Source organism: Topomyia yanbarensis, chromosome 3 (genome assembly GCF_030247195.1).
Source record: "Topomyia yanbarensis strain Yona2022 chromosome 3, ASM3024719v1, whole genome shotgun sequence".
Lineage (NCBI taxonomy): Eukaryota > Metazoa > Arthropoda > Insecta > Diptera > Culicidae > Topomyia > Topomyia yanbarensis.
Window position 1 is genome coordinate 304,081,286 of NC_080672.1, and position 11,308 is coordinate 304,092,593.

Sequence of the window (11,308 nt, forward strand, 5' to 3'; positions counted from 1 at the left end):
GGGAAAAGTAACTTCTTATTTATCTGCTTAATTGTTAGTATTGAACCTCTAGAAAGGTCTCCCGCAATCTCGGTGGCCACACTGAACTTCTTTTGTTTTATACAGCCATGCATTCCACGCACGTATTTGCTATAACACACGCAGATTTCAATCTATCGGCAACAATTTTCGAAAAGCTGACCGCGATGAAAATACAGTGTAAACAATACTCTTTGTGAGCGTTTTTCTCGAAATCGCGTTTTTCAAAATGGTGACCACGATAACTCAAAAACTAATCAACGGATTGATTTGATTTTTTTGTGAGGATGCCTAATATGTGTATCTTGTCGATGAACCACAGAAAACTGAAAAAAAGTTTCTCCTTAATATTTTGAAGAAAAATGAGCGAATTCTGCAGTAAAATATGAGATTTTTCGGTTTTCATGAAGCCATTTTCCGAAATTCGAACTTTTTTCTATTTTTTGGTTTGGTTTGGTTCATCGACTAACTACAAGTCCAAACTTTACAAAACTTATGGAATTTCCCGTAACAGGCAATTTTATCGAGAGTTATCGTGTTCGCCGCGGTGCTCCTCGACTTGGAAATGGTTGGACGTTTACTCTTGGAACGCTGGTATGTGTGGCTCTGTGTGACTGAAAATATTTTTTTTCGTGCACAATGAATGTATAAAGCGATTTTAACATTACACGAAAAATCTATTGTTGCCTTGCTGCTAAAATCGTAAAACAAAATAGCACTTTACACCAGACGCTCCCCTTAAACCAAAGATATGAATAAAAGCTAATAATTGATGCTTTATTTATATGGAAAATTTTCCATGCACGATCTTGTCATACCATACAAATTTTGTCATCAATCAATGAAAATATTGAATTTATCAAACTCGTCTTAATGCACCCAGTTGATCATAGGAAAGGCCGATAATAATAGGTACTGAAAAAGTGATTTGTAAAGCTTTTGTTCGGTTAAAACCTTGAAATCTACCAACAAAATCTAATATCCAGACGAGTATGAACATTGCTGTCGTATGTATTGTTTAGTTTTATGACATTCGGCGTACTAACGTGTCATCATGAAATGAAAAAAAAATGATTTCTAGGGAAAATTGTAGGGAGTCCGTTTAACCTTAATTCCCCTACAGCATTCAGTTTTTCGTCAAATCATAATCTAAGGTACTGGAATCGGCCTGGAGCCAGCATTTTTCCCAGCTCCCGAGTTGGCGCTGATGCATTTTTGAGCAAACTGCTGTAAAATAAATAGACAGTTTACATACATCAAAACACTTTGAAACCCTTTTTGATTCGACCACTGGGAGCGCTGTTATCGCCAAATTCAAGCTTCCTGTTTGTAAAAGATCTAGTTTTTAGAACTAAATATTTGCAGGTCATCTTCGATGGCACCATAGAACAATTTTACAAACATAACCGCATATATCCAACGCACCGAAGATCAATTGTTCTCGGTCACTTTCTTGACTAAAAACTATAGACATTTCATCTAAGATTGAGCCAACCCTATACCGTAAAATATTGGATTTCAATTTGTTTTTTCTGAAAATACCGCCTCCAACATGGAATCTGAGATGGCCTCGAGGGGTGAACTAGAATTTTCATAATCTGTTAATCTGCATTTCATGAGGAATTTGCCTAAATCAGTGAAAGGCAAACGATATCAATTGAAAGGTGGCCTTGTCCTAGTAGACCATCTGAAAATCATAAGGGGTCACACCACTGTAGAACACCATAAAATAGGTATATTTCAGGAATTTTTCTAGACACAAAAAATTGTGTCAATCGCGATCTTGTCAAATGGGATTTATAATACTAGTTGTGAAGTACAAAACATAATATTTTCAAGTGATTCACAAGATGGCGGCTATGCAGGCAACGTAGGGGTTAGGTATTTTTAACAAAGAATATGTATGCAAAGTTTGAAAAGAAACGGTCAGGTAGTTTTTGAATGACAGTTAACACCGCAAATCGTGTTTTCCAGAAACGTTCCACAAAAAGCTTCGTCACCGAGTCACTTCTGGATATTTTTTAATGAAAAAATTACAGGATGTTATTGAAATGATGTAGTTTAATGTACAAAGATTTTGATTAATTCGCTTCACCCAACTTTCTAAAAAAATTGCAAACATACTAATTTTTTTAACGCTGAAACCCTCCCCCCCTTAATTTGATGTTTTACCAAAGAAATTTCAACAATAAAAGCAGAATAAAATTTAAAATTAAGTTATTTGACAATTATAACCTAAAATCAGACTAATGTGATTTTAGGTTATAATTGTCAAACAATTTGAATATTATGCCGTTTTTCTGTAATTCTGATGTGTGATTTTGTAGCACTAACAGACCTGCTATAGCGGAATCCTTCAAGCCACCCATCGCATTCTGATCGGTTTCGTTAGATTGGTTTTGGCTAACTGGAATAACTTTCGAATTAGATTACATTGTTTCAAGATCAAAGGTATAGACCACCGATATAAGACGTTTAGACTTATGGAAGTCGGCTACGCAATGCAGGACTGATATTTCACTGGTTATACCCAACCGAAAGATATGTTTTGCAGAAACTTAAAACACTTGGTTGAAAGTGACAGCATTGCACGCAAGACTCTAGTGTATATGGAAAATGACAATATGGTGGTAAGGCTACATGATCTATCACCACGTACCCCTCGTGAACCAATTGAAAAATATATGCCGTAAGTCTCCTGGTGGGGATGCGGGTCGAAAGACCTATCTCCGCCTAATATACTATTGAACTGAAACCACACGGAACTACTATTAAACATACTACGTTATACACCCATGAAGAGCAGAATCGTAATCGTGAGGCGGTTAAGGGGTACAAAGTTGTGACGAAAACGTGAGCTAAGTTTGTATTTTTTTTTGTTTTATGCAAATTTTATTTGAAAAAGTGAAAGACAGTTCGTTGGTAGTACTATCGAAGATAGAAAAACCAAGTTGAATTAAAAAAAATATTCAAGGTTGTCGGAGTTATGGCCCATTGAAAAATGAATTGTGGTGTACTTGAACGGATCTGTTTCCCAATTTTTGATGAACAGGGAACCGTTCAAGTACACGAGCATGTAAATACAAACAATTCAAAAAAAAATATGAAGATCGGATGAATAATTCACTGCAACGATACTTTTCAAAAAAAAAAATCATTCCGTTTAATGTTTTGTGTTAACTTCATTCGTGGAAGAACCAGCTCGCTGCAAATGGGTGTAATTGGAAATCTAGTGCTCCGATCTGGATGAAATTTTGCACAGATACTTTCAAAAGCATGTACTTTCGGAATATTTTATAAAAAAATTTCCGATTTTTCGAGTTTCAACTTTGTATATAACCCCTTAAACAAACGTGTTCCTATCGCGAAAGAAGCATAATCGAAAGTTGACATCATATTTGTTTTTACTTATGTGTTTTTTCATTCACATTTTGTAAATTTTGTAAATATTTACGGTTCCGTTAAGTCATCGCTATGAGCCATGTTGAAAAATCGAATTATAAAAAGAAGTTGTTTCATTCATGGACTGTTCGATTAGTCTCATTATTCGCCACTCTCTACATATGAACCGTGTTAAGAATTGGGTTTCCAAATTCGACGCTTCTAGATTTACATACATTTTTAAATCGTGTATAAGATATATTTTACCGGAATGGTGTGCTCACTCTTTGTCAGATGGCTGGAGCTGCCTATGCTTGGGGGTTCAGTTAGGATTTATGTGTAAGTTATTGATTTTGGCTACGATAGAATGACTTCATGTCACCCTCTTGAGCTAAACTTATTAAGGGTTGCCACCCCTCCGGGTTTGACCCGGAGACTCCAGTTTTCGGGAACGATCTCCGGGTCTCCGGGTTTTACATCAATTTCTCCGGGTTTGGTGGGAAGAAGCATAGGTTCATTTTTTTTGGAATTAATTGATTCTTTACAAAATATTTACAAAGTCTAAATTAACTATTACTCTGGTTCAGATTTATTTTTCCCGACTAACCCTTCGTTTCAAGGTGGCGAAGAGTTCACCAAATATTGCTAATTTCTTTCACAAAGCAATGAAAATGAAAAACAAATAAAATTTACTACAAATTAGACCTTCCGGAAGTCGCGCTAGTACACTGAGTGTACGCTGCTCCGAAAATCTAGCGAAATCGTCTTAGGGGACCAGCGGCTGCTCGTTCGATAAGCCATATGCGCGACTTCTGGAGGGTTAAGGAAAGTAATATTTCGCTATGTGCTACAATTGAAATTATTTACTACAATTTTACCAAATCATTTCACTCTTAGTGGTGCTTATCACCAGCTGCACTAAGGTCTGGCAGATTTGTTTTAATCCAACTGACTAGGTCAACATCAAACGAGTTCTTGCGGTGTTGTTGCTACTCCAGCAGCGATCCTTAACTGGGCTAGGGAGGTGAGTTTTGCCCCTTTGGTGCGAAATTAAAATTTGTTTGTGACGAATAACCGACACCACATAGTGTGATGTCGCAGCTCCGCCTCCTTTGCTCCCTTTCTCCTATTAATTGTGGAGGAGAGCAATGCTCGTTCGAACTCCACAGTGAGAGTAGCTGGTGCTTTTGTATTCTTGGCACTTAGTCGGGGAAGTGAGATACTACACCACATTAAACCGATAAAACCGTTCTCAAGCGTGAAAAACTTACAGTTTTGCTTTAACGTGGTAATAAAAAGCGATTCAAGTGCTCTAAAATTCCTAGCAATCGCTTTGATTTCAATTTCTGTCTCGTTCCACTCAAAATCCACCACCCCCCAGATCAGTGAAAATCTCCGGGTCAAAGCCTCTCCAGAGGTGGCAACCCTAAACTTATTCCTGAATTACGCTTTGAATATAAAACTGTAACCGCAGCAAAATGTGAAATTTGTTCATTTCCTGCATGAATTCTTGAAGCTTCGTAATGTTTTGCTTCTGTATAAGGTCCACACATGGAGGTACATGCATTGATCTCATGTTTGCCAAAAACGTCAATGTAAAAAACCGAAAATATATTTCGTACCTTTCATATCACAGAGCAACATTCCCATGGTCGGCTGTTTGGAAGTCAAATCGCATTTGTTAAAAGAACATAAGATACTCTCGGTAGCTCAGAAACTAAACAAGATCTTGTCTTTTTTGAGTGATTGTGTACTCGAAGACTAACTGAATAACTACATAAAAACTATGCTTTAAAGGTCGCATCGCTTGCTTGGAGCAAATCTTAGACCTTATACCCTTCCAAACAACCAACTTCATGACACCTATGGAAAAGTCTGATGAATTGAAGTTCTTCAGTTAAGTAGGTGAAGCATCAAAACTTCTCGTCTACCTTATCCTATATTTTTCCCCGTGGGCGATGGAAATGGGGTCGGCCGGCAATAGTGGCTATCATGCTGTTGAGGTTTTAATATGGGCTGGATCGGCATGAATTCTTACTACCTATCATTTCAATAGCAACTCTTATTAGATAATCAGTAGTCAAACATGATGATGTCAGTGTGCAATGCAACACAAAGCAACACTTTGTTTGATTGATCTAGTGGTTTAATTGGTAATCTGAAATGTATTGTATCATGGTAAAATTATAACCGGTTGATGACCTACATCAATCATGCCAGAATTGCATTCATGAACAACAGATGAGCCTGAACGTAAAGGGCAAAAGTCAGCAGCATCCAACGATATTCGAATTCAGCAAATCAAAACCAAAGCCAACATCACGGGTTCTCTCCAGAGCCACCTTAATTATTATAAAGAACAATTTGAAAATTTCCCATACAAACGTGATTCCGTAGAATATCACTAGATTTGAGTTACCAGGCGGAAATGTAGCCACGACACTCCGGTTATGTCGCAAAGATTTACTCTCCCATATTTTTGTTATTCATTATAAATGTTAAAAATATATAAAATATATTTAGCAAAGATCGGAAGTCGAACAATCCGTTATTACGAGGGATTGCCACTATTATTCAAATGCTGTATGTATTGTCCAAAGAGAATAAAAATATAATATATTCTAAATATAAAATAAATATAAAATATAAAATAAATATAAAATATAATATATAAAATATAGATATATAAGAGGTCGAATATTTAGATGAAAGCATATATTAGATTTATTCGACTAATTGAGATTTTAATAATTTTGACAAATATTTATTGATGACAGCTTTAGATTCAAGAAAATAAACAAGGTTAATACAAAAGAAGTTACAAAAAGAATTGTGATCAGATAAATTTTCTAGTTCGAAAAAACTTTCACAATTTATTTTCGTTTACCTGTAACAAAATGTATCAATGAAATGTACGTACGATTTGAAAAAAAACGTATCATATCATCATTTTAAAAATTACCACGTGCAATTTTTAGGTTTGAACAGACAATCAATTGCTCAATGAGTACGCTTTTTTACTAACTGGACATAGTTGATTGATCGCCAAATAGTATACCTACATTTAACCCGAAGCAACTAGCTATGGCATGTTTAAACATGTATAATTGTTGGGTCTAGCAAAAATTGTGATTGTTTGGTTATGAAAGTCAACTGTATTATTTTTATCAATTAATAAATTTTCTGTAAATCCGCGTCATATCTGTACATCAACGAATAAAACCGCAAGCTGGACAACGCTGGTTATAGAGAGTTTTCGCAGCTAATAACAACTGGCATTGAATTCTTAACTACAACGGAAATATGCTATCAATTATTATTTTTTCTCTTTACCATGATTTCCATCAATTCACAAACCGAATTACTCCTCCTTAGTTCCAACCTAACTTACCGAACATACAAACACATCAGACTTCTTCCACCAACCACATCATATCACCGCTAGCGCCTAGCTTACTACCTACCGTCAAACCACCTATTTTACGACCGTCCCGCTTGATGCCCGCGCAAATCCGCCGCTCGTTTCTTCGGATCCAGCAAGTCTCCCGCCTTGTCCTGGTGTGCCGTCATGTGTCTCGTCAGGTGATGTCGCTCGCGGAAACTTTCATTGCACACCGGGCACTTGAGCTTCTCTTCGCGCTTCCGCCGGTGTGGATCCTGCTGGTGCTCGTTCTTGTGGTGGGATCGCATGTGGTACACCAAATCGCTGGTCATCCGGAAGCTGATGTTACACTTGGCACAGGTATTCTGCGCGGAAAGTGAAAAAGCACCCATGGCCGTCGGTAGCAGCGTCGATAGGATGGCTGCCGCAGCCGGATTCCGGATCATGCCGTCCACTTCCGGCAGAAGATTTGGTGGACCACCGGTGGCAGTGAATGGCAAGAACGGGGGTGATGGGAAGTAGCCATGAGGAAGATCAGTTTCCTGCATCGGTGGTCGGTACATCATTGGTTTCAGCTTGGACGGTGGGCTAAGATCGGCTGGATGTTGAGGACTCCCGCTGATGAATGGGTAGTCATAGCGGAAGTTGTTCGGAGCCCCCGGGCTAATGGAGACTGGAGGGCTGGTTGAAGGACAACTTTGTTGATCAGGACTCAGAGGTGGAACCGGAGAGTCAGAAATGGTGATGCTGGTCACCTTCGAGAAAGCACTTCGAGGAAGTTCTGAACTGAGGAAATTTCCAGCTGCCTTTTCTCGGATCGCCATCAAACTGGGATTTTCATAAAATCTTGCATTTGGAAGCATGTACGCTAACCGGTCGTTGCTTAGTTCCTGAATCAATTGTGGACTTCCTTCGTGCGGTCTGGGTCTGCTGAGTAACTCTAAGTTGAAATTTCTTTCCTCAGCTGGTCGGATTGGACTAAAACCATTCTTCACTGAGAGATCTTCTGATCTGGTCGACTGAGTCGAATCACTTTCCACATCAATCGTAGGGGAGGGAACTTTTTTCACCTGTTTCGTTTTCAACTTTTCGTCCGGCATCATTAGGAATGCCACATCGAAGGACCGTTTGGCGGAGTTTTTCCCAGTCCGGAAATTATCCAACTTTGTGTGAGCCATTTCTATGCCACTCACGTTACTGTCACAAGCACTGGCACAATGTCCGTTAATTTTCACATTCAATCGGGACTGACGAATGTCCATCGTCATTGTGCACTTGAGACGAACCGGTCCGATTCGGGAAATCACTTAAGCTAACACTTGTGCCGAAATCGAACCAAATTTATTCCAATCACGATTTTCACAAAGTCCGACAAGTTTACTCTGGTAGAATCCCTAAAACCGAGAGAACACTTTACCAGAAGCCACTTGTTTCCTCGAAATCTGCTGCTAAACTGTTTTTGATTGTCAGCCAACACTCTGTTCTATACTTGCCAGGCAGGCTCAATGCCACCCCATTCGCTTTCGGACACCCAAACGAGGGAGGGAAAAAGCGAGCATAAAAATCACGAACATATCGTTCCTCACAGGCATCGCAGGGACGCACACATACCACTGAGGACGGCTGCACAGAACGGACCGACAATTATAATGTACATAAACATAGGGACCGAAAGCATAAGGGTAGGAAAATATTGTTCCCTCATCAGTAGCAGAAACATTTTGCCGGTGCTAAAGAATGAGAAAGAGAGATGGATAGGACAAAGCAAGAGCGAGAAAGCATCACTGGAAGAGCGAACGCTCGTCATCACACATATGCACGGATACATGAAAAAGCAATAGAAAAGCTTTCAATATGATATATTTTATGCGATATATTTCACTCGGGTTTCGTTGCCGCCCAGCCCACACCACCAAGCAAGGCGACAGGTTGAACTGGCGCAGCCCCAACGATGGTGGAGGCGTACGGTGCCATTAAGTACTTCTGCTCACATCAGCTAGCATATTCTCGTTCGCTTTTTCTCTGTACGCGATTACTCTCCAACTCTCCAGCGAGCGACGACGCTGGAATAAATTGGTATCCTTATGTAAGAACATTTCGGTGCTCTTTGCAGGGGAAGCAGCTCTTGTGATTTTCGCAGATGCTTCGATGGGCCACCTTTTTGTGGAAGTGTTTCCAGAAATTGTTTCTGTTCGTTCATGTCAGTGCAGACAGATCTATTGTTTAATTTGCACAAGGCAGCCCCAAGTTTGCGCCGCTAAAACAACAAAAATGATCCATAAAAAATTGAAAAACGATCCATAAAAAAGTTGTCAATGTTCCATAAAACAAAACTGAAAATCCATAAAAAAGTGTGAATGATCCATAAAAAAGGGTGATTTGATCCATAGATTATGTAAAATTGAACCATAAAATAATCGCAAAAGAGCACTAAAATAGTAATAAAAGAGCAATTAAAATGAACCAATGCCCCATAAAAATATTGGAAATGTTCCATAAAATGATACTTTTTGCGCCATAAATTAACTGACATTGATCCATAGAATATTAACAATGTACATTAAAACACGTCGATATGTTCCATAATATCGACAAAAGTGTTCCACGGTATTACAAAATGGAGCAACAAAATGTCAGAAAAAGTTCCATAAATTTGATGAAAATGTTTGCTAAATAATTTTTCTTGGTCCATAGAAGATGTAAAAATGAACATTAGAAATGATTCATATATCGAACGAAATTATGGTTCATGGATATTTACAAAACGATCCATAAGAAAATAAAATGTTAAACGATCCATTAATATGTGCTTATGCACCAGAAAAATTAAATTTAATGAATTCATGCGAAATTTTTTCTATTCGAACTAATAATAAAGTTTATTACATTTGGTTGTAATGTCAAACTACAACAAACAATGCATACATTATAGTTAAACTTCAGCTTCCGCACCCAACTAGTCAGCTAACTGACCTTAGCTAACCTGAAATCATTATAGCAACTCTTTAAACGTCAGGGTATTTATGATATTAGCGCTGAGTGTTATTAGACCACCTATACAGGCTGGCATGAGTCGCAAATACTATCTGAATAACTATCTGAAGCGAAAACGGACACTTTATACACGAACACTAACTAATGTGGCTACGCCACATCGCTTTCTTGTGCACTGTCCGACTTCGCTGCCGCTCAGTCGGCTTTTAACTAGCTATAGCCCCTATGTTTAAGTAAACCGGGCAAACGAGAGGACCACAGGTTTGCCTGCAATTCCAGCTACGGGTTAATCAACGCCTCGTCCAACGGATCCGGAGCTTCGGATCCTTGGCCTCGGATATGCGGCCAAGCCGCATCACACTAGCTCCCAGTATAAGCTCACTTGTTAAAACACTGTCATTGTTATGAGAATTATTAAGCACAACTTATTTTTTAAGTTTACCATAAAATTTCGCATGAATTCATTAAATTTAATTTTTCTAATGCATAAGCACATATTAATGGATCGTTTTACATTTTATTTTCTTATGGATCGTTTTGTAAATATCCATGAACCATAATTTAACGTTCGATATATGAATCATTTCTAATGTTCATTTTTACATCTTCTATGGACCAAGAAAAATTATTTAGCAAACATTTTCATCAAATTTATGGAACTTTTTCTGACATTTTATTGCTCCATTTTGTAATACCGTGGAACATTTTTGTCGATATTATGGAACATATCGACGTGTTTTAACGTACATTGTTAATATTCTATGGATCAATGTCAGTTAATTTATGGCGCAGAATGTATCATTTTATGGAACATTTCCAATATTTTTATGAGGCATTGGTTCATTTTAATTGCTCTTTTATTACTATTTAAGTGCTCTTTTGAGACCAATTTATGGTTCAATTTTACATAATCTATGGATCAAATCACCCTGTTTTATGGATCATTCACACTTTTTTATGGATTTTCAGTTTTGTTTTATGGAACATGGACAACTTTTTTATGGATCGTTTTTCAATTCTTTATGGATTATTTTAAATATTTTATATGCAAAAGTACATTTTCCCATTTGCACAACCCCAAAAACTTAGCGGATTGAAGAGCCACCTAATCAAAGCATAGTTGCCTGTTATGCAAAGCGAAGCTTTGGTACTACCTCCAAAAGTTTGTTCTGTTTAGAATTTTGACGTGTCTTTTTATCAACTGTAGGTTCGGTAGTTTTCGCAACGAGGCACCAATGCAATGGCAGGGGTTTGCTTCGGAACAACTGTGAGTAGTGAAATTTTCATTGAAGATTAAACACGGCACACATGGTATACATTTGCACACTCACTTTAAAAACCCAAGGTGGACAGGACAAATTATTGCAAATGTCCTCAAATTTTCAATATTCATCCTCAAACGGTTCCTGGAACAATTAACACTGGATAGCGGAAAAGAGTAGGGGAGCCCGGGGCTAGTTGGCGGATGGGGTAAGTTGGCGGAATCCTCTTTTCTCCGTTTCTATTAGACATAAAGCGCTGTCTCTCGTTGTG

The 11,308-nt window shown here is 38.1% G+C and overlaps 1 protein-coding gene across 1 annotated transcript; it reads right to left on the reverse strand.

The window, feature by feature from the left end:
- Window positions 1-6,365: 6,365 nt before the first annotated feature.
- LOC131691997 (Krueppel-like factor 11) lies at window positions 6,366-8,212 on the reverse strand. The gene has a single exon (XM_058978815.1). The coding sequence runs from the start codon at window positions 8,047-8,049 to the stop codon at window positions 6,880-6,882; it is 1,170 nt and encodes a 389-aa protein (XP_058834798.1). The 5' UTR covers window positions 8,050-8,212; the 3' UTR covers window positions 6,366-6,879.
- Window positions 8,213-11,308: the final 3,096 nt, after the last annotated feature.

Excerpts from the sequence above, each read along its gene's own strand:
- LOC131691997 (XM_058978815.1), bottom strand. The coding sequence starts at position 8,049 with ATGACGATGGACATTCGTCAGTCCCGATTGAATGTGAAAATTAACGGA.